Here is a 25,035-nt window from a genome sequence, read left to right as displayed (position 1 = left end):
ACTGCACGAGCACAACAACGATCCAGTGGCAACGGTATGCACTTACTGCTGTTACATATTTTCACATTTTTGATGTTTTATACATGGTTAAGCTTGTATTAAGCTGTTAAAATATCATTTTCTTCCATTTGCAAGTCAGCAATGGCATATACTTTTCTGGTTAAACAGCATGTATGTCATGTGACGTTGTCACAATAGATATTTTTCCACTGTGAAGATGGTCCGTGATCAAAACTGCTAGTGAATCAATGTATTGTAAGACAGCACAGTGTGTATCATGCATTTGTCAAACTGCACTGATGCCACTGATAGTTGCCTGGAGGAGGAGGAGAGGGGGGAGGGAGAGAGATATTAAGGAAAGCTATTTGGAAAGCTAGGTAGTATATCTCTCACTTCCTTTCTTATATGCGTTAATCAGCAGTACTACACTTTTTGCCTCCTGAAGGTAAATACTATACCATACTTTTTGAAGGACATCTTCTTTACGCCAGTGACTGTTATAAGTTTTTGTTACACAATATTGTAATTTCGGCCTTAGGCCATTATCAAGTGATATTACAGCTTTAAGCCATGTCAACGTAATTTAAGCTGCCACATTGGTAAGTCATTGTCAGTTCTGTTAAATACAATAATATCATTACACAGTGTGAGCACACGCATTCAAACATCGTAAAACAACATAATCTGTAAATGCACATGTTCATTAACCCATAACTATCCACACATGTATTAGACCACAGCTAACATAACCTGTAAATGCACGTGTTCGTTAACCCATCACTAGTCACACATGCATTAGACCACAGCTAATGCACGTGTGACTAGTGATGGGTTAACGAACATGCGCATTTACAGATTATGTTGTTTTACGATGTTTGAATGCGTGTGCTCACACTGTGTTACAATATGATTGTATTTAACAGAACTGACAATGACATACCAATGTGGCAGCTTACATTACGTTGACATGGCTTAAAGCCATAATATCACTTGATAATGGGCTAAGGCCAAAATTTCAATAGTGTGTAATAAAAACTTATAACAGTCACTGGTGTAAAGATGATGTCCTTCAAAAAGTTTTTGATGACTGTGAATCCCAGCTACAACAAGTGTACTGTCTCATAATTTATTAGTTTTAACTTAATTACTATCACTAATCATCAGTGCCTATACTACCACTTCTTCCGTTTCTTTATATACACTTGCAACATGCAAAAGTTATTACACAATGCAATAAGAAACTATTCAATGTTGGAAACCTCTTTTTTGAGGAGACATAAGCAGGTTTCATTAAGAGCAAATGAATTAACATGCGAAAGCAATCAGTGTAAATACAGAAGTGATAACAAGCCAGAAGTACTGGCATAACAGGTAAGATTATAAACCAGACTCCATGAAATAATATACTCAGGAATGGCTCTTATCAGAAAAATACTACCAGAAAAACCATTCTCAAGTTTTAAGCTGGTACCTGGAAAGACATGATGCAAATGTAAAAGGAATTATAAGTTAACTGTGCTGATGCAGCAAGAACCTTGACTGAATAGAAAAACTATACCAATAATTAATGTGGACTGTCATCTGATGTTGTGCTACATTTTCCATACTTGTCACACAAGATGATCATTCTAGATGGTGCCCTGTCAAACTGATGTGAAATGGCCATTCGATCAGTACTAGACCTAACAACAGATCAGTTACATAAAAAGCAGCTGGAAGAATTTTTACAGAAGAAAGTTTAGAAACAGGCCTGAAATGAAATTACAATATAAATAAAATAATGTATAATCAATAAATCAAAAAGAAAATGGTACAAATTAACAATTAAGTTATAGAATCAGTTTCTGAGGAGGGTTCCCCCTCCCCCCCATCTAGGGCAGTTGTAAGATACTGGATAGAAATGAAAAGAAATAAACAGTAGCATAAAAATTGCCTGGAGTAGTTCTGATACACTGAATACAGTTTTAAAACTAATTTTTGTATGTCCCTCAAACTGGGTTTTCAATCAGTTTGGGCATGGAGGGACGCTAACTTATAATGCAAAAACAGTTGCAAGGTCAGCATTTGAGAAATACATGCTGGAAATTACTAGGAGTGAATTTAAAAAATATACATCAGGGTACAGAGTACATTGGAAGGCATACTTATGACTGGAATGAAAGTGAAATCATGTTGGACAGGATATGAAGCCACGTGAATGGATGGCAAATGGACCAAGGCATTCTTTGTTGGATTCCAATACATGTAAAAACACTAAAATGAGGACATAATGGAAAGTGAATACAAGGAATCAGAAAACATATTTTGACTGCACGTATACACTTTCACGAAGACTATTACAAAAAATATAACTCTTCAATCAGCCCCAGAGGACTACAAAACCAGGTGCTGAGAGGCACGAGGTCACCACACTGATCTCCAACAGCTTGGAGCCAATACTGCTTATTCAAGTAGCTCTTCACTCGGCCTCACAAGACTATGTGTAGTGATTCTAGTCCCCCCACCGAAAAAATATAAAATAAAATAATTATCAAAATACACAGAATTGGATCTGGGTGATCAAAAGTATGCAGTAAAAGTTCTAGAGGAGATCTTTATCTAGCTTTAGATAAAGGGCGACAGCTTCTGCTGCTGAAACCATTCTGTCTCTCTCTCTCTCTCTCTCTCTCTCTCTCTCTCTCTCTCTGTGTGTGTGTGTGTGTGTGTGTGTGTGTGTGTGTGTGTGTGTGTGTGTGTGTGTGTGAGAGGGGGGGGGGGGGGGGGGCTCTCGCGTCTGTGTGTGTGATCGCGTGCAGACATGCTCAATAACAAGGTTAACAACAGCCTTAAAGAAACTGTTTGAAACAAATGTGGTTAAAATGCGTAAAACTTGAGATAAAATACCAACTCATTTAGAGTTACATTCACTTCAAGAATTTCAGTATCACTCAAATCACAGGGTCAATATTCTAATGCCCACCAAAAAGGTGGATAGAACAATAAAGAAGTAGTTAACATAAGAATGTAAGGAAAGATGGCTGAGTAACAATTTACATAGTGCCAAGATAAAATAGCCATCCTAGCACACATTAAAATGCGTAGGTTATAATTCAGGGCCCAGCTAAGAAATTTTAAATAATGTTAAAACGTGTGTTTGCCTCATTTCCAGGTACACTGAAGGGCAGATTAGCTGGTCAATTGCCTTCTCGGCTGAAAATAAAAGAATGAGTTTCAATGTGGTGTACACGAATCTGTATGCCACAAGTACTACACATTGGAGGGATCTCCCACCAGAGCAGAAAAAGTCATGCACCAATGAATAATGTCCTCTCTGCAGAGAACTGAGATGGACTTTATTCTGTTTAAGTGTGTAGAAGGAGATACACCATCATCAAGAATTTTCCTTTATCTGTTGCAGCTTACTGTTAACTACTTCAGTCCACTCTTCTTCCCTCTGAAACCTAGCTCTGTACACCAACAGTATGGCAATACCATTTAGATTGATGGCAAAGCAAGTCAGAGTATATTCACACTTTTTCAATGGCTGCCACATTTATTAATTTTTTCACGAATTCTCATGTAGCCCAGTATTAAGGAAAATGGCACTTACATTCCCAGTCTTTGTAGGGTAGAAAGAAGTCACAGACACCCAGCACAACGTTTTGTGTGATACATGGATTTTATAGCTAAAAAACCACTTCGGGTGTCAAAGAAAATTAGGAATCTAAATACGAATACATCTTATCTCTTACTGGGCACTTGAAATCTTATGCAATTTCACACCAAATGACATACGAGGGTCATTGCAAAAGTCATCGCAACTATTTTCTATCTTGAGGGGTAACGAATTAAAAAATTCTGAAATATGCAAATAGAAGGTTAGTTCATATGTAAACATGATATGTAGGGAGATGGATGAGCGCACACACACTGCTATAAAGATATGAGAAAAAAAAAAAAAAGAGGAAAAAAGTTTGCCACTGTAAACACGTTTTACTGTCAGTTGCAACAGTACACAATAGTACATTACAAACTACATGCATTCCACGGCCTTCCCAAGAATCCACAGTAATATGATGGGTCGTTAGATGGCAGTCCTTTTCAGGAGAATGATGCACGAAGAAAGACCACGGTGTGAGTTGAGCACCCATTCAAGACGGATGTTACCCGACTTGAACAGTGCACTTAAATAAAGATTCCAATTCACCAGGAAAGGAATGTGCTACAGTGTCACAAGAAGCTTGTGGAAGCAGTGGGTCATGCTACTTTACCATAAAGAATTGTTGCTTACTGGGTAGATGCATTCAGGTGTGGCAGAGCTGCAAAGGTTGATTTGTACCAATCTGGGCAGCCTGACAGTGTGTGAATTGACTGTGCTCATACTGAGATCAATTCATGCCTGGAGAATGACAGAAGATGGATGCTGCAGGAATTACAGCACCATACTGGTATTGAGAAGACAACAATCCACAGGATTTTACGCGACGAGCTACACACGCATGAAGTTGCTGCAAAGTGCGTGCCTCGTGCACTAAAAGTGGACACGTGGAAAAGTGGACATGTTACAAAACTTGTGTGCATCTAGTGCTTTATGAGGAGCAGGAAGAAGACAATACACTTGTGAGAAATGCCACTGTAGATGAATTTTGGGCCAGTGCCTATAAGCAAGACCTGTAATGCCAGTCCATGGAATGGTGTCATCCAGGTTCCACAAATTTTGTTGCAATCGCTCCACTGTCAAGTTAACAATCGTAGCCTATAAAGTTAGAAGAGTGATTTTGTGCCATTTTGTCCCACATGGTCAAACTGTTAAAGCACTGTACTTCTGTCGCACTTTCCTGCAATGACACCTACGAGCTATTCGGGAGAAACGTTGTAAACATCTACACAATGCATTGATTCTTCAGGATACTGTGAGAACCCGTATGGCAGCATGTGTGTGGACTCTGCTTGTGTGATGGGGATGGGAGTTACTGGAGCATTCACGATATTCAGGAGACTTATCACCTTGCAGTTATGACCGCATACCCAAACAGTCATTGCACGGAACACACTTTCGAACATGTGAAGACATCGCCACAGCAGTGACACGTGAGAGTTGACGATTCACTCACAGTGAGGCCACGTGCATTGGGTGTCTTTCACAGCACAGTGTGTGATGGATTGGGAGACTACTTCGAGGGACTGAGATGTCACAGGTCCGTGTTCCTGCCATGCACTATTGCGTACTGTTGCAACTGTCAGTAAAACAAATTTGAAATGACAAACTTTATTTCATCTTTTTTCTAGTGATATATCCTTGTGGCGGTGTGTGTGTGTGTGTGTGTGTGTGTGTGTGTGTGTGTGTGTGTGTGTGTGTGTTTTCATCCATTCCCTAAATGTAATGTTCACATACGAACTAACTTTCCATTTGCATATTTCAGTTTCTTTTTTTTTTTATTCATTACCATTTTCCAAATAAAAAAAGTTGCTATGACTTTTGCAATGACCCTTATAAATCCATTTGGGGAAAAGACTGTGATGAGATGCTCAGGAAAAGTCACTGCTTAGGCCCATTTGTCAATCCTGCTATACAGTTGTTCTGAAATTTCATAAATCACAGAGCTGGTACAGGAGTGTAGTCAGTTGTGGAAAAAAGAGAAAAGAAAAAATGAGATAATTCTGAGCCTTTGCAGTAACCAGAGCACCAGCATTTACAAACCCGAGTTAGGATCATTATTCGTCTCGAATGAGGACCACCAAATTGTGCTTTAGAAAATGTCTTAATTTTCTTGTGCGATTTCAGACACCTAATTCCATAGCAGATTTAGTGCATCACTGATTCTGGTTGATGATAAGTAGAAGTTGTTCTGTCACTGTTCAGAGGTAGTGTATAGGTTTGGCACTTAAAGAGAAATGAATCACATGTCACTGACCCATATACTATGCACATGCAGTTAGTCAGGATTGACTGAACAATTCTTAAACTGGAGCAGGTATGAACTCTGCTCATCAATGCATAAGACTATGGCACTTCAAAATGTTAAGAGCCTTTAGGGATCTCGCTTTGAGGCTCTTTCAGTGTCATTATCATGACAGCTTATATTAAAAAAGGAGGTACAGAAAGTTCACCTTGAATATCACGAAAGACAAGTAAATTAGCTGCAGAGACAGAGAGGGGTGGAGGGAGATCAATAGATGAAGTGGTTATTGCCAATATTTTCCCCATCTGATGATGGCCTATGAATCCAAAAGCTGCTTCATGGTCAAATAATTAATAATGAGAACAGAAAAAAAATTAAGGACTTTCATTCAAGGGAAATATTTTGCCACAATCCTTTAACCTGCACATTTTAATATTTTTGCAGCAGCAACCATAATTCCTTTTATTTTTGGTAACCACTGTAGTCTACTCCAATTTCTGGTGTTCATATTACAGCTTCAATCTGCTAAAATCTGACTCGGCCCAACACAATGACCACTGCAATGTATCACCCAACAAATTCAAACCATGAATGTAGTGGAACACTAACAAATCTTATAAATATTATGACTAAATAAAATCCTGATTTTAGATACAAAGCCCACATGTATTAGTGATAGATTATAATTTTGTACTACAATGAGCTCAAAATATCTGTGTATAAAATGTTTAGAGAGAAATGGCAACTGATTATTTCCAACAGGTGTAGTTTTTTCCATATGGATCGGACCTATGCCATTATGTTTATTTGAACTTGAAATGCCTTGAGTATCACTCCATCTCTCTTAACCAAATAAAACACCAAGATTTATGCCACCACTTTCTTTCAAAGGTAAAGTGAAAAACAGAAAAAAAGGAATGGCTAAACAAACAACAAACAATAGAAAGTCTAGGTCGGAATATTAACAATATAGGAAAAGACAGATTGTTGTTTACCGTAAAGCAACTTGACATGCCTTCTTTACAGTAAATGGCTAAACATTCATTTAAAAAATTCATATACAGATTCTAACCAAACTTCTTCAAATAGCTCAATGTAAATACAAATCTGAAACAATACCATGTGTTTTCTAGAAAATAATTAACTTGGGGTAATAATCTACCAACAGTTCCACTTATACAATCATCATAATACTACAGTTTTGTGACAGCATTAGAAAGACACACTACCAGAATCAATATTTATAGTAGACAATACAAGAGTATGTGGACAATCTGAACAAACAAATCAAAAGTTTGCTCACGCTACAACTGATTATGTTCAACCTGAAGTACACAATGAAATGTAATTTCAACTTACTTCTTTCTGTTGATGGTGGCTGCCTTTCCTCTGTTTTGGGACAAATGGCAGGCTCTTCCTCAAATCATCGAGGTCAAATGCTGAAAAATATGTTGAGCGCCTATCTTCGGAATTGTTTGCAATTTCTGATGTCAAAGCAACATTTGCACCACTATCCTTGTCAAGATTTTTCTCAGAGTCTTCTGATGAAACTGGTGAGGCAATGAGGTTTATATCACCATTATCTTTTTGCCCTGATGTAGGAGCACACACAACTGGCTCACTTTTAGCATCCACAAAATCATCACTGGAGTCTGAAGACACATCAATCACATCACAAGAGGCATTATTACTGGATTCAACCTCAAATGAATCCTTCAAATTACTTGATACTGCCAATTCAGAGTCTTCACTATCTGAAACATTATTCACAAGATCAGTTTCGTTGCAAGAGGCATTATTATTTGAAACGCTAAGTGAATCTTCCAAATTATTTTGTACTTTCCTTTCACATGTCTCATTATCTGATATACAATTCTCACTGGTGGAACTTTTTGTTGAATTAAATATGTCATTATCATCAGAAGCATCAAGAAAGTCAGAGTCATCTATTACGGTGGACAATGGATGCTCTGGCACACTTTCAGTCTTAGGACTTTGTGCCACCTTCCTGGGGATGCAAAAGATTCTGCTTCGGCACAGTGAATTGGTTCTGATACTTGACTCCATAGTTGGTGAAGTACTGACAATATCATCATCACTTTCAGAGTCAGATACTTGAACAATCCTCCTGTAATTGGTAAATTTCTTCATTTTTTCCTGTAACATTCAGAGGAAAAGACTTAACATTTTTCGAAGCAAATCATACTTTCAAAATGTGCATTAATGTATCAGTGTACTAAAAGAATACTGAACTACTTGCACTTTAATTACTAAGTACATGCACTTTCAACTAGCGAGAATGTTGTAGCATTAACAGTAAATATTAGTGTTACTTACAGTCCAGAACAGCCTTATCTAACCACAACTTTCTGCCAGTTGCACAACTAGAACTAATTGTTCTCCATCACTGGCCTAGTAATACTAGGGCCCGTGAAAGATTTGAAGAATGCTGTCACATGTTGTGATGTAATATGAGGAAGACCCAAGTCCCATTTCAGGTGAGAGAAGCAGTGTAGTGAGCTTCAAAATACTCCCAACATTGTTACTGAGCTCTTTTTGCCACACAAATCAGCACATCATGAACGCAAATTGCCTACCTCCACTCAATAACACTACATGCTTTGTGGTAGTCACAAATATTAACCTCTTCTCAGGACAACAAAATCAACTCCCCTGCCTCTCTTTCTTGCCACTATGTTCCTCTCCTATGGTAGAAAAACATTCTACAAATAGTAATAATACACAAGTCACCATCAGCGACGAAGGGGACTACATTTCCAGTTCCTTTTAGTCTTCCTCACTGCAATATGCCTCCTAACAAACAAACACGTGACAATTTTTCTTCTAACACTTGTAGGACATTTCCCTTTCAGAGTGGACTACATCTCTTGAAAAACTGTTGCAACAAACTGACATAAGATTCGTACTGAATGCCAAACAATGGAGCACTGGTTTCTGCACTGGCAAATATTAAGATGCAAATTACAGGTAAACTGTTACATGAAATATTTGGACATACAAGCCTACTCTCAGTGAAGTTCTTAATTTAATTCATGAAGGGCCACCGACGGCATTCTACAGACTTTTATTGGATTTATGATAACTCCTTTTTAATTCAGAAATGCAGCATACAGTTCCAGTAATCGCAGTTATAAAATGTAGATCACAAACAGCATTAGAGTATCAGTTGGTTTGTGCGATTGAAGGGACCAGACTGCTACGGTCATCGGTCCCTTTTTCCAAAACTTAAAAACACCCACACATAATAAAAACAAACAATGGAAAAGACGACGGATGACACAGGACAAGACAGACTTAGAGACAAGACAAAAGGAATAAAAATCACACAGAGTGAGACAGTGGTTGGCCGACCATAGAGACAAAAAAGGAAAAGCCAACCACCGGGAAACACATTAAAAACTCGGTCTAAAATCGTAGGCCAAAGGCCAGACTCAACACAAAAAAAGACAAACACTTGGATTAAGCGATAAAAGCCCCCTGACCGAATAAAACGCAAAACTAAGCCTGCCATGGCAGTGTCATCTTTTAAAAGGGCAGGGAGTGTGTCAGGCGGTGCAAACGTCAGCCTGAGCACAGCTAAAAGGGTAGACTCCAACAAAATGTGGACCACCGTCAAAATGGATCCGCAACGACATAGAGGTGGCGCCTCTCGGCGCAATAAGTGGCCGTGCGTCATCCATGTGTGCCCAATGTGCAGCTGGCAGAGGACAACAGACTCCTTGCGAGAGACCCGCAAGGAGGAGCGCCACACACTGGTAGCCTCCTCGATGGTCCGAAGTTTGTTTGATGAAGGCAGGGCGCGCCATTCTGTGTCCCAAAGCTTGAAAACTTTGCGGCGTAAGAAGCTCGCAAATCAGTCTCAGGGAGGCCAATGTCCAGAGTTGGTTCACTGGTGGCCTATTTGGCTAGGCGGTCAACATGTTCATTGCCTGAGATGTCGACATGAGCAGACATGAGCAGGGGTCCACACCAAGACCACAGAGCGGCCTCAACGGGCAGGAGTATGGAGGGACTCCTGGACAGCCATCACCAGACAAAAGCGAGGGAAGCACTGGTCGTTAGCTCGTAAACTGCTCAGTGAGTCGCTACAGATAACGAAGGACACACCTGAGCAGGAGTGGATATACTCTAGGGCACAAAAGATGGCGACCAGCTCAGCAGTGAAAACTGCTGCAGGCAGCTGGCAATGAATGTTGTTCATAGTGGTCCCCTAGAGTGAGAGCATAACTGACACGACCAGCAACCATCGAACCATCAGTGTAAACAACGCCAGAGCCCTGATACGTGGCAAGGATGGAAAGAAAGCGGCGGCAGAAAGCCTTCAGAGGGACTGAGTCCTTCAGGCCCTGTGCCAATTTGAGCCAAAGGCAAGGGCAGGGCACACACCACGGGGGTGTACACAGAGGGGTCCGGAAAGGAGGTGGAAGAGGGGAAAACCCCAAGCCCAGAGAGAAGCTCTCTGACACAGACTGCAATCGTACAACCCTCGCAGGGTCAACGTTCTGGGAGATGGATGACCGACTGAGGGAACAGGAGACTATAATTAGGATGCCCGGGCAAGCTACAAACATGCGTAGCATAAGCGGCCAGTAAACGTTGGCGCCGTAACCACAATGGAGGGACACCTGCCTCCACAAGTATGCTGTCCACAGGGCTGGTCCGGAGAGCACCAGTGGCAAATCGGATCCTGCTTTGAAGGATTGTGTCCAGCACCCGCAACACAAATGGGGATGCTGAACCATAAGCCACGCTACCATAATCCAGACGGGACTGGATTAACGCCTGGTAGAGCCATAAGAGGGTAGATCGGTCGGCGTCCAGCTGGTGTGGCTCAAGCATCGCAGAGCATGAAGATGGCGCCAACACATCTGTTTACGCTGCTGAATATGGGAGAGGCAAGTCAACCGGGCATCAAAAACCACACCCAAAAACCAATGTGTCTCCACCACAGCAAGTAGTTCGCCAGCAAGATAAAGCCGCGGCTCAGGGTGAACTATTCGTCGCCGGCAGAAATGCATAACGCAAGTCTTGGCAGCCGAAAACTGGAAGCCATGCGCTACAGCCCAAGACTGCGCCTTGCAGATAGCACTCTGCAGCTGACATTCAGCAGCTGCCATGCCAATGGAGCTATAGTAGAGGCAGAAGTCGTCAGCATACAAGGAAGCTGAGACAGACATTCCCACCACCGCAGCGAGCCTGTTAATTGCAATTAAAAACAGGCAGACACTTAGGACTGATCCCTGTGGTACCCCATTCTCCTGAACTCGAGAGGAACTATGGGAGGCTGCAATTTGCACGTGGAAAGTACAATGTGTCAGAAAATTTTGTAGGAAAAATCGGCAGTGGACCCCGAAGACCCCAACCATGAAGCATAGAGAGGATGTGATGGTGCCATGTCGTATCGTACGCCTTCCGCATGTTGAAAAAGAGGGCGACGAGGTGCTGACAGCGGGCAAAGGCCGTACGGATGGCTGATTCCAGGCTCACCAGATAGTCAGCGGCAGAGTGGCCTTTACGGAACCCACCCTGAGACGGAGCCAGAAGGCCCATGGACTCGAGTACCCAACTGAACCGCCAGCTCACCATGCGTTCGAGCAGCTTGCAAAGGACGTTGGTGAGGTTAATGGGGCGGTAGCTGTCCACCTCCAATGGGTTCTTGCCAGGTTTCAAAACGGGGATAACAATGCTTTCCCGCCATTGCAACGGAAACTCACCCTCGACCCAGATATGGTTGTAAAGGTCGAGGAGGCATTGCTGGCAGTCTACTGAGAGGTGTTTCAGCATCTGACAGTGGATGCGATCTGGCCCGGGAGCTGTATCAGGGCAAGTGGCAAGGGCACTGTGGAATTCCTACTCACTGAATGGAACATTGTAGGATTCAGGATGGCGGGTGTGAAATGAAAGTCTCCGATGTTCCAACCGCTCTTTAATGGAGCGGAAGGCCAGTGGGTAATCCACAGAAGCGGAACTGAGAGCAAAATGGTCTGCTAAGCGGTTTACAATTACGTCGGAGTCAGTACAAACTGCTCCATTCCGTGAGAGGGCAGGGATGCTGACAGGGGTCCGATAGCCTTAGAGGTGTCTAATCTTGGCCCAAACCTGCGATGGAGAGATATGGAGGCCAATGGTGGAGACATACCGTTCCCAGCACTCCTGCTTGTGTTGGCGAATGATGCAGCGGGCCCGCGCACGGAGCTGTTTAAAGGCGATGAGGTTTTCTAATGAGGGATGCCGCTTGTGATGCTGGAGCGCCTGCCTGCGATCTTTAATCGCCTCAGCGATCACAGGACACCACCAAGGCACAGTCCTCTGCCAAGGGGACCCAGAAGAATGGGGAATGGCAGATTCTGCGGCAGTAACGATGCCGGTGGTGAGCAAGTGAACCACCGCATCAATGGCTTCATGAGAAATAGGCGCAATGGCGGCAGTGGAGGGGAACAAGTCCCAGTGAGCCTTATTCAGAGCCCATCTGCAAGGGCGCCCAGAAGAGTGACGCTGTGGCAGTGACAGAAAGATCGGAAAGTGGTCACTACCACACAGGTCGTCATGCACACTCCATTGGACAGATGGTAAGGGGCTACGGCTGCAGATCGAAAGGTCGATGGCGGAGTACGTGCCATGCGCCACACTGAATTGTATGAAGGCACCATCATTTAAAATGGAAAGGTCGAGCTGTGTCAACACATTCTCAATGGTTGCGCCTCGACCTGTTGCCACTGACCCACCCCACAGAGGGTTATGGGTGTTGAAGTTGCCCAGTAACAGGAAAGGTGACGGCAATTGGGCTATCAGCGCAGCCAGGACATGCTGTGGGACATCACCATACGGTGGAAGATAATGACTGGAGATAGTAACAGCCTGTGGCGTCCACACCCGAACAGCGACCACCTCTAAAGGTGTTTGTAGAGGGACAGACTCGCTGTGAAGGGAGTGAAGGACGTAGATGCAGACACCACCACACACCCTTTCATAAGCTGCCCAGTTCCTATAATAACCCCGATAGCCACGGAGGGCGGGGGTTCGCATTGCTGGAAACCAAGTTTCTTGTAGAGCAATACAGAGGAAAGGGTGAAGGCTCAGAAGATGTCGGAGCTCAGCTAGATGGTGGAAGAAACCCCTGCAGTTACACTGGAGTATGGTATTGTCCATGGCTGAGAAAGGCATGAAGGGACTGGGGAGGCAGTTTACACCGCTGGGCCACTTGCTGCCACCGATTCAGTACCCGCGCAAGTGACATCAATTGCGTCTGAGGGGCCGGCGAGATCCAGGTCTTCAGCAGACGCCAGAATCTCGACCTCATCCTCAGACGTTGAGCCGGTAGGAAGCGGTGGGACAGGTGCCACTGCAATGTCGGGATTCTTGGGAACCTTTTTCTTCTTCTGTTTCTCGCGCTGTGCCTTCGGTGGTACTGGCTGGAAGGACTTCCCTGGGTCAGTCTCAGGGACGGACAACGACTGTGAGGCCCTACAACCAGCAACCAGTGGTTGTTTCAGCCACTTGTGGGTATACGCTGTTCTGCTGGTCTGAACTTGTGAAGGGAGGTCCCCAAGGGACCCCTCCCTGGCGAGAGGAGCCAAAGAAGTCTTACGCTTCTCCGGCTGGGAAGGGGGAACGGATGTCCCCGATGGTTGGGAGGGTGTTGTTCCTGAAGTAGATGGAGCAGGAGCAACAGGGAGTGAAGTGCCCTCCACCATCAAGGGGACAGGTGTGGTCCTCTGGCTCTGAGAGCTGACGGTATGTGGTGCAGCTATGGGAACTGTAGCAGGAGTGACAGTGGCGGCATAAGAGGATGTCACGCGTACTGGATGAAGCCGTTCAAATTTCCGCTTAGCCTCAGTGTAGGTCAGTCGATCCACGGTCTTGTATTCCATTATTTTCCGTTCTTTCTGTAGAATCTTACAGTCCGGCGAACAAGGGGGATGGTGCTCTCCACAGTCAAGGGGGATGGTGCTCCCCACAGTTGACACAGATGGGAGGCGGGGCACATGGAGTATCAGGAACTTCCAATACTTGAAGCACCGCATTGGGGGAGGGATTGACATCACAACGGTAGACCATCACCTTGACCTTCTCAGGTAATGTGTCACCCTCGAAGGCCAAGATGAAGGCACCGGTGGCAACTTGGTGATCCCTTGGACACTGATGGACACGCCGGACGAAATGGACACCTCGTCACTCTAAGTTGGCACGCAACTCGTCATCGGACTGTAAAAGAAGATCTCTGTGGAAAATAATGCCCTGGACAATATTTAAGCTTTTATGAGGCGTGATATTAACTGACACATCTCCCAGCTTCTTACAAGCGAGCAAGGCTCGTGACTGGGCAGAGGATGCTGTTTTTATCAAGACTGAACCACACCACATTTTGGACAAGCCCTCCACCTCCCTGAACTTGTCCTCTAAATGCTCGACAAAGAACTGAGGCTTCACGGATACAAAGGATTCCCCATCGGCTCTGGTACAGACGAGATATCGGGGCGAATACATTTCACTGCCATTCATAGCCTTTCGTTCCTCCCATGGTGTAGCCAGGGAGGGGAACAATTTGGGGTCATACACGTTAGCTTTAAAGTGAGCCCTTGAACGATTAGAGACTGCTGCTGGCTGAGGTATCAGTAGAGCGATCCCTGTGTTGTCAGGGGGCTACAACCAACAGGGTACATGGCGGCCTCCCCACAACGGAATGGCTACCGTGCTGGATTTTAGGTGATACGTAGTCCACGGTCGCCGTCAGTGCAGAAAGTGGCACTGCACATCGCACGGCGGAAAGTGCGCGCAGGAACATACCCATGCCCAAGAGATGGAGAGCGGGCAGGACTGCAATGCAACGACAAATAAGCTGGCGAAAGGTCTGACCGCAAGATGGACACAATGCACCAAGTAAGGCGCCCTTCCCTAATCGGCTCGCTCTTCGGAAGAATTTTGAGATATGGAGGTCAAACCCGACAGGGAACCATCACATAAGGCCGAAACTTTTGAGACTCCTTTTAGTCGCCTCTTACGACAGGCAGGAATACCGCGGGCCTATTCTTACCCCCGGACCCACAGGGGAGTTAGAGTATCAAGCAGTGTGAAGCAGACATGCAGCATTTCATTATACACAATAAAGGAAAGTGCTACAAAATGTTATTAGAGATGTTAACAGCATGAGCTATGTGTAAATGCTATATAATTCTCAAAATAAAACAAAAGCAATATTGGGGTATCGTCAGGTCACTACTGGAACGTAAAAATAAAGATTCAGATATTAAATAATTGAAAAAAATAAAATAAATTTGTCAGTCAGATTAAAGAAGTCAGTTTAATAAAGAATGGAATGTGGCTGCAAGAGTTGGGTCTAAACAGAAGCATTTATTATGTCATTGCAAATTAGAATTCATTTGGTTATCAAAGCAGAATGAAAGTTTGAGCAAGCTACATTACCAGATGTACGTAGCTACCCGCAGAGCATGTATTTTCTGAGAAAGAAAGAAAGAAAGAAAGAGAGAGAGAGAGAGAGAGAGAGAGAGAGAGAGAGAGAGAGACACATGAAAAAATGAGAACAAAGTTTCTTGAGTGTCCCCATTTCCTTTCTCTACTTTCCTCCTCAATTCTTTCTTACAATATTCACATTTCTCATTTCTCTACCTCTTAATCCATCTTTATGTCTCACTTCATCATCCTATCATCTCTGGACTGAAACTGGGGCAACATTACCCAAAATTCTCTCTGACCTCCAAGGCACTCTGATGCCTTTCTGTTCATTTTTGTCCCCCCCCCCCCCCCCAATCCCCACAACATGTGGTTCCTCTCAACCTGAGGTCTGTGTGACCCTTGTCTCCTTTCCAATCTCCCTCTGCTATCCTCCTCCTTTCCTCCCCAAGGAAGGAACAGATAGTTCTAAAAGCTGGGTCTATTTTTTTCTACTTTTACAGACACCTGTTAACAGTCTTTGGAATTTTGCCTCCTGACAGTAATTACTAGCCAGTCATTCCTTCTCTGTGTAATTTCGTAAATTCCTCAAGTGAATTTACCCTTTGATGCAATATATTTAGCTTCACACATGTAGTCATGGTAAGATTACATTTTTGCCCCTTAGATGTGGACTTGGCAGATGAAGAGGAAGACATCAGATATCTCAGGCACAGATCTGATGAAAGGCTATCACAGTCTATCATGATCTCTTGCAGAAGATGAACATATTTACCTAAACAGCCAGAATAGTGCTCATCCTCTGTACCTGTAATACACTTCATGTGATTTACTTCACGTACTTTCATTCCTTGAACTCAAATGAGGTAGCAGAGTGAGAGAATTCATTCCAAACACCAGCAATTATTTAGTAAAAAATCATGTTATCCAAGACATACAAAGTGTTTATTCACCAATCTAATGTGAGCCATTACATATGAGGTGCGATCAAAAAGTAGCAAGAATTTTTAAATTTCAGTCTTTATACTTCCTGCTTTCAATTCTTTTTATGTTGTTGGTACACTGCTCAGAAAATTTTTACTTTCAAAAAAGATGGATCAAAGAATATGCATTAAATTCCACTTAAAAAATGGAATAAAGGGCACCACTGCATTCCAAATGTTGACTTTGGCTTTTGGCGAATCTACTACGAGTAGGACAGAAGTTTATGAGTGGTATAAACATTTCAGAGAGGGTCATGAAGATACAGAGGACAACAACAACAACAACAATAACAACCTTGGATGTCCAAGCACATCATTTACTGGAAAATCGCTGAATCACCATTGGAGAGGTTTCTGATGATGCCACAAATCCTGTGGTTCATGCCAAGCTTTGTTTTTATGTTTTGGACATGAACATGTAACAAAGTTTATTCCAAAATTGATGAATTTTGACCAAAAATGACATCGCGTAGAAATCACTCAGTAATTGCTGAATTAAGTCAACAATGATCCAGAACATCTAAAGGAGGTCGTATCGGGTGACAAAACAAGAGTATACAGGTACTACATCGGAACCAAGGCCCAATCATCCCAGTGGAAACTGCTTGAAAGGCCAAGACCGAAAAAAATTCGACACCTTTGATCGCATGTGAAGATCCTTCTCACAGTTTTCTTTGATTGCAATAGGATAGCGCATCGTACTCATGATGCCCTACCCCACTGTAATCCTACAGTCCTACGGTCAGTAAAGAGTAGTACCTGGAAGTTATGTAGTGAAGTAATGAAAAGAAAATGACAAAAATTGTAGCAAAACCACTTGTGGAAATTGCATCATGATAATGCTTCCGCTCACAAGTCAATGCTTGTTCATGATTTTTTGGCAAAAAACAAAACCGTTGTGTTACCTCAGCCATGATATTCATCGTACATGGCCCCCTGCAACTTCTTTCTATTCCCAAAGCTGAAGAGAACCATGAAACGATATCATCTTGCCACCCCTGGCGACATAGAAACAGAATCACTGAAGGAGCTGAACATCATAATGAGAAGTGATTTCCAGAAGTGTTTCTAAGATTGGCAAAAGTGCTGGCACAAGTGTACTATACACAAGGGGAGGGGGTTTACTTTGAAAGGGACAAAGCTGATGCTGATGACTAAATAAAGATTCTTTAATAAAAACAAAAATTCCTGTTACTTTTTGGTCACACCTCATAAGAACTAAAGATTCTTAAACTTATATAACAGTTTATTACTTTCCAATTTGTGTTTTGTTGCTGACTATGCAAATTGTTTTTGAAGGAACTGCTGCATGAATTCAGTAAACACAAACCATATAAATAATACATGGGTGAGGAGCAAGCCCATTACTATCATTCAAAGAAGCAATCAATTGTTGTATTAGTTGTTATTTTGTCCACAGGATAAATAATCATTACTGAGTTAGGAAGGATGAATGTAAAATCCTAGTACAGTAGATCATTGATTGTCTGAACACTAGAAAACCAAACAACAGCTTAACTGAACTGTTACTCGCTCTCGCCTGCCACTCTCCCCCCACTACTGTCTTTTCCACTACTGTCTTTTCCTAATATGTCTGTTAGTTTTTGCAGATCTCCAGAACTGAGGCTTACAAATTGTATTCTAGCAGGATCTAACGGTACACACATAGGGTGTGTGTGTAATTCACCAAAATTTGAAACTTATGATTGAAAATGTAAGTTTGAATAAGTAACAAGTCATGAAATACAGATACATATGAACAATGTTTTTCAAAGGCTCTTTGTAATCCTCCATCAATAGGTTGTGATGTGAGAGAGTAAAATTCATGCCCTGGAAATCAGGAAATTGTGACCCTCTATCAGAAGACATTTGAAGAAAAGCTGGCAGACAATATCACCTTCTGACAGTCGATTTCTGTGGACAGGTGTAAATTAGAAACATTACAAATATCAACAACAGATTTCATTAATGTATTTTGCAACTAGCTGGGGTACCCATCTTCGCTCGCAGAGTTGACAAGAGATTGTGTATGTATTCTTCAGTGTGTTGTTTCTTCTGATTTCGTCTTACATAAAGCATCTATTCCGCTTCTATTTTTGCATACATATCGACCAGGAATTGTTGGAATAAATAGTGAGTGTTGATAATTTGATTGTATGTTCCACTGTCCCTGACCACTAAGCAGTAAGTATAGAACTCCTGGGAAACGACTTTTTGGTTTGTTTCTACATCTGTTTCAGGTTGAATTTGTTTCACTTTAAAATGATATCCGCACTCTCCGTGCAGAAATATTAATGGATACCGGAGGGAATCATATGAACGGTGTGTATCTGCAGGATGTTGTAGTCCTCCTCTTCTTCGTTGTACAATTATGTCACAGCCTGCGTTTTCATTGTCCACAATAATTATGGCAATTATCGTCTACCTGAGTTGCATTAAATCAACATGTGTGTTCTCCATGCAGTCTTATATTGGCTCGAAGTATAACTTTATAGTCATCAGAATTCATTCAGTCTAGTGCCGTTTGGAATATGTGAATCAGTTGATTGTATTTTTGTAAGATCCTCTGTACATTTCAGACTACTTTTCGTTTAAATCCACTGATATTAGCGAATTGTTGATCAATTTCTGTTTCTTGATTTCTGATTAAATATACAGGGTGATTATAATTACACTTTCAAAACGCTGCAGAAATAACACCACTGGTCAGAATGACGTCAAATTGCAACGGAATATTATCGGAGAAGGGGGAAGACGTATGGCACAAGAAGAAGAAGAAGAAAAAATAGTGTGAAAATTGATCAATAGATGGAGCTGTATGTGTCAGAACATGTAAATGAAAACACCTCGCATGCGCACAGCCCACCGAAGCTGGTATAAACACACTGGGTACATGGCTTTTCCATCTTTCGTGTCTGCAACGCTCACCATGACTATCTCAATGCAGGATCGTGTTCTGCTTGTAAAGCTGTATTACAAGAATGATGACTTGCACATATTGCACTGTAGAAGTTCCGGACACTGAATGGTTTGAAAAAAGACGTTGGTCCGATGACTGCTGTGGGTCTGGAGAAAATGATTCAGAAATTCAAAAAGACGAGTTCTTTTGGTGTGCAACCTGGTAGAGGGAGGAAACGAATTGCTATGATGTCACTGGAAGCAGTGGCCACAGCAATGCAGGAGGAGACGAGTAGTGGTGTGGAAACATGTAGTGCACAGAGAATTGCCCGAACATTGGGCATAAAATCCTACGAAACATCCTTCTTTGCTATCCATTCAAAATTACCCATGTGCATGAGTTGCTTCCTGTTGACCTGCCAGCAAGAGAGACCTTTGCTTTAGAATTTCTTTCTCACATGGAAGTAGACAATGATCGGCAGTAGAAGATTTTGTGGACAGATGAAGCCCACTTCCATCTGACAGGATATTTCATTATACAGAATTGTCGAATATGTCTAACAAAAAATCCGCACGCAAATCAACCAGTACCACTTCATTCTGAAAGGATCACTGTGTACTGCAGGTTTATGGCATTTATCATAGGGTCATATTTTTTCGAAGAGCTAGGTGCTTCTGGTCCTGTTACCTGTACAGTCACTAGTAAGTGCCAGCCACGAGTGTCTTTTGCGCAGCAATGTCATTCTAGCTCTCCAACAGTTAGGATGTGTGGATGGGATCATTTTTATGCAAGGTGACACACCTCCAAACACTGCAAATCCAGTTAAGCAGCTGCTGAAGTGCCATTTCGGAAATGCTAGAATTATCAGCCGCCATTTACCTACAGCCTGGCCATCCCGATCACCTGATCTTAATCCGTGTGACTTCTGGCTGTGGTGCTACCTGAAAGATGTTATGTTCGGTGTTCCAATTGCAAACTTAGCTGCATTGAAGGCATGCATTGTGCAACACATTCTTAACGTGACCCCGGTAACAGTTCGATCAGTTGTGAAACATGCTGTTTCTCGATTTCAACATGTTGCTGAAAACAGTGGACACCATATGGAACATGTTTTGCACCAGTTACTCAGAAATTAATAACCCGATTTGATTTTGATTGATGCTTTTTATGCAATTTTTGGCCTCAGGACAATTGAACACCAATGTGAGTAATGCTTTTTATGCTGTTTATGGCCTCAGGACAATTAAAAACAGATTTTTCCCATCCGATGTGACATGACCTTGCTGTAGTGAATGGGCTTACGCAACTAATAGTATCACACCTGTACACCCATTCAGTCTAACGCCAAACCTTAGGCATTGCTGTATGTTTCACTTGTCATTTGTAGTCTACCACTATTAAATTATCTTTCACTACATTTTGTAACTATTTATTTTTGTTCCACCGTATATTTTCCCCCTTCTCCAACAATATTCCGTTGCAATTTGACATAATTCTGCCCAGTGGTGACATTTCTATGGCGGTTTGAAAGTTTAACTTTAATTATCATCGGCCTATACTTGCAGAAATTTATCATCTTCATTGAGTAATGGTAGTAATAATCCCATGTTGTGATAGATTTGTCCTTGGATGGCAAAAACATAATCAATTTCATCTCTGTTAATGCTGATCAAAGCAGGCGCAGGCATTGTGGGCTTTTATGTTTTGAAGAAAGTATTTTGATTCTGGAGTTTCCCCAGTCATGTAATGCAAAAATTCCTGTAGAGGTGCTTCCAGTGGTGGTGGTCAAATTTTTCCATTCATGCAACAGAATCCTGGTGTTCCTCTATCGAATTTTTTCGCATTGCAAAATAGGAAGATGTTATTCATTTTTCTGATTACGGCATGTTAGTATTTGTTATATTGTTTCATCAGGTCATACTGGAATGCTTTACTTGTTAGGTTGTACTGTTTACTTGTCCTCGACTGTGCACCTCATAGGGTGATATTTCCATGGTAGGCCCGAGTTCGCAGTCTTTTATTATAAGGTTGTGCCACAATTCTTGATTCTTCAATTCATTCATTTCGTTGTTCTTTGGTTTCTCTGCTTCTCACAGTGCTCATTCTCATTCACTGGGAACCTAAACGTGCTTCGCCCTCTTCATCTGTTTCGTTTGTTCAAAGTTCTTTTTCTTTTTGACATTTAGCTTCATAACTAGCAAGATCCCCTCCTCTTTTATGTTTCAGCATTGTCTAAAATACAGATCAAATAAACTTTTTAGTAACAAACATTAAGTACACTTTATACAATTCTCAAACTTTATTTCTCACACTTCACTGTTTGTTTTTATTGGCTCATTGCACTACTTTTTCGTTTCCTCCCTTTGTCACTGATAAGAAATTGACTTTCGAATCCATGAAGGGTCTTGCTTTATATTCCCCTACCAATGGGTATCCCCACCAGTGGCGAATTCCATAACACTCCATAAAGTCTTCAAATAGTCCACGATGTTCCAAAACATTCTTCCAAATGCTCCAGACTATTCCTGAACATTCCAGAACATCCCAGATCATTGTGGAACATTCCCAAACATTCTGGAATATTGTGGAACACTCCAGAATGTTTTAGAATACTCTTGAATGTTCTAGAAATGTGTAGAGGATGAAACTTCCCAGCCCTTATATCTTCAAAAGTACACCACTCAAGTAAAAGTGGGAACCTTCTTCACGGATAGGGGATAGAAGGCCTTGGTCATACTGGGATTTGTTTCAGAGTTTTAGCAGGACGCACATTGTACACTTATATTTATAATACACTCAAGCACCAAAGAAACTGATGTAGGCATGCATATTCAAATACAGAGATATGTAAACAGACAGAATACGGTGCTGTGTTGAGCAACACCTACGTAAGACAACAAGGGTATGGCGCAGTTGTTGGATCAGTTACTGCTGCTACAATGGCAGGTTATCAAGATTTAAATGAGTTAGAATGTGGTGTTGTAGTCGGCGCACGAGCAATGGGACACAGAATCCCCGAGGTAGCGATGAAGTGGGGATTTTCCTGTACGTCCATTTCACAAGTGTACCATGAATATCAGGAATCCGTTAAAACATCAAATCTCCAACACTGCTGCGCTGGAAAAAGATCCTGCAAGAACGGGACCAACGACAACTGAAGAGAACGTTCAATGTGACCCAAGTACAACCCTTTCACAAACTGCCGCAGATTTCAGTACTGGTCCATCAACAAGTGTGAACCATTCAATGAAAAATCATCGATATGGGCTTTCAGAGCTGAAGGTCTATTCATTCATGAACCCTTGATAACTGCTCAACAGGAAGCTTTAAATCTCACCCAGGCCCGTCAACACCAACATTGGACTGCTGATGATTGGTTGGTTGGTTTAAAAGAGGGGGGAGGAACCAAACTACGAAGTCATCGGTCCCTTTTTCCTAATAAAACAATGCCACAAGCATGAGAATAAAACAGACAAGACATATAACACAAAAAGGAAAAAAAGGAAAAGCCACAAGAACGAAGGAAAGACAACGTACACTAAAAGGAACAAAGGAGGACAGGAAACCAACAGAGAGACACTAGAAACGGAAGAGAGTAAAACAAGGAAGCAGATTACAGTGGCTGGCTGACCACAAGAATAAAAAGGAGAAGCCAGCCACTCTGCAATACACATTAAAACCTCCACCCTAAAAACACTAGGGTGGAGGACACACAGGGACAAAGGACATGCGCTAAAACTAGGATTGAATGATAAAACACACCATCATGGATGAAACGTAAAACCAAATCAGCCGATGAGGCGTTGTCTGCTAAAATCAATGACAATGAGTCCAGCTACCGAAGATGAAGTCGTGGGGCAGCCAAAGAGGGACAGAGCAGAAGAATATGGGCCTCTGTCAACTGGGCGCTGCACTGACACTCAGGCGGGTGTTCACGGCGCAGGAGGTAGCTGTGGGTTGGCCAGACATGGCCAATGCAGAGCCAGCAGAGAACCACGGAGTATATGCAAGAGGCCCTCATCGAGAACTTCCAAACATTTGTGACCCCCTTAATGGCTCACAGTTTGTTGTACGAACTGAGATTTTGTCATGCCATCTGAAAAACCTTGGGGCGTAATAACGAACGCAGGTCAGTTGCGGGGATGCCCATCTCCAGAAGTTGTTTCCGTGTAGCCTGTTTGGTCAGCCTGTCAGCAAGTTCACTTCCTGGGATTCCGATGCAACCAGGTGTCCAGACGAATACCGCTGAATGACTGGATCATTCCAAGGCATAGATGGAACCCTGGATGGACACTACCAAAAGATGGCGAGGGTAGCACTGGTCCATAGTTTTCAGGCTGCTCAAGGAGTCAGTACATAAAAGAAAAGACTCCCCAGGGCACAAACGGATACTGAAGTGCACGAGAACTGGCCACCAGCTCTACAGTGAATACACGGCATCCATCGGGTAAGGAAAGCTGTTAATATGGCAACCGTGAAAGTAGGCAAACCCAATGCGACCATCAGCCATCGATGTAAACCACTTCAGAGCTCCGTAACACGTCAAGAATCGAGAGGAAGTGGCAGTGGAGAGCCGGAGGGGTAACGGAGTCCGTGGGCCATGTGAAAGATCCAGACGAAGCTGCGGGCAAGAGGTACACGATGGAAGCGTATGTGAACGGACCACAAGTAGAGGTGGTGAAGGGAAGGACTCAAGTTCAGAAAGAAGGGACATTGCGTGAACCGCAATCGTTAGCTCCGACCCAGGCCGCCAATGCAGGTGATGGACTGCCACAAGCGGGAAAAGGAGACAGTAATTTGGATGCGCAGGAGAAATACAAATGTGTACTATGTAACTGGCGAGCAGTTGTGCATATCTGATTTGCAATGGAGGGACCCCAGCCTCCACTAGTATGCTGGTCACTGGACTCATCTTAAAAGCTCCTGTCACTAGTCGAACCCCGCAGTGGCGCACAGGGTTGAGTAAATGCAATGCTGAGGGCACTGCCGAACCATAAACCATACTCCCATAATCAATTCAGGACTGGACAAAGGCTCTATAGAGCGATCTGCACCACAATTTGTGCTGCTCAGGCAATGGAGGGCATTGAAGTGCTGACAGCACTTTTGTTTAAGCTGACAAAGATGAGGAAGCCAAGTCAATCGAGCGTCAAAAACTAGTCCTAAGGATCAATATGTCTCCACTACAGTGAGTGGATCATCATGACAATGTTCTGGGTCCGGACGAATTGTGCGATGCTGACAGGACACATGACTTTGTGGCTGAAAACTGGAGGCCGTGGGCTAGAGCCCATGACTGCACCTTGTGAATGGCTCCCTGTAGGTGATGCTCAGCAACACCAGTACTGGAGCAGCAGTACAAAATGCAGAAGTCGTCTGCACACAGAGAAGGTGAGACGAAGGGCCTGACACATGCTGCTAGACCATTAATGGACACTAAAAAAAAAACACACTCAATACAGAGCCCTGTTGGACTCCATTCTCCTGTATATGGATGGAACTATGACAGACACCAACTTAGACATGGAAAGTACTGAGCGACAGGAAGTTTTGGATAAAAATCGGGAGCGGGCCCTTGATACCCCACTCATACAATGTGGCAAGGATATGTCGGGGCCAGGTCGTGTCGTATGCTTCAGTCAAGTAAAAAAAGAAAAAAAAAAAAAAGACAGCAACCAGGCGTTGCCATCTGAACAAGGCTGTTCGGATGGCAGACATGAGGGACACAAGATTATCAGTGGTAGAGCGACCCTGGCATAAGCTGCTATGACTTGGAGCCAGTAGGCCAGGTGACTCCAAACCGCCGACATACAGTATGTTCTAGCAGCTTATAAAGAAT

General features: G+C 42.8%; 1 protein-coding gene across 2 annotated transcripts in view; it reads right to left on the bottom strand.

Annotated features, from left to right (window-relative positions):
- LOC126100803 (transcription termination factor 2) overlaps positions 1-25,035 on the bottom strand; it is a 255,850-nt gene that overhangs the window by 209,734 nt on the left and 21,081 nt on the right. For both annotated transcript variants that reach the window (XM_049911433.1, XM_049911432.1), the window contains exon 2: positions 7,242-8,039. In XM_049911433.1, coding sequence (XP_049767390.1) covers positions 7,242-8,033 — 792 coding nt within the window. In that variant the 5' untranslated portion in view covers positions 8,034-8,039. The remainder of the gene's footprint in view (positions 1-7,241; positions 8,040-25,035) is intronic.

This window comes from Schistocerca cancellata, chromosome 9 (genome assembly GCF_023864275.1).
Source record: "Schistocerca cancellata isolate TAMUIC-IGC-003103 chromosome 9, iqSchCanc2.1, whole genome shotgun sequence".
NCBI lineage: Eukaryota > Metazoa > Arthropoda > Insecta > Orthoptera > Acrididae > Schistocerca > Schistocerca cancellata.
Note: the sequence above shows the minus strand (reverse complement) of the source record. Positions and strands in the feature narration are given on the sequence as shown.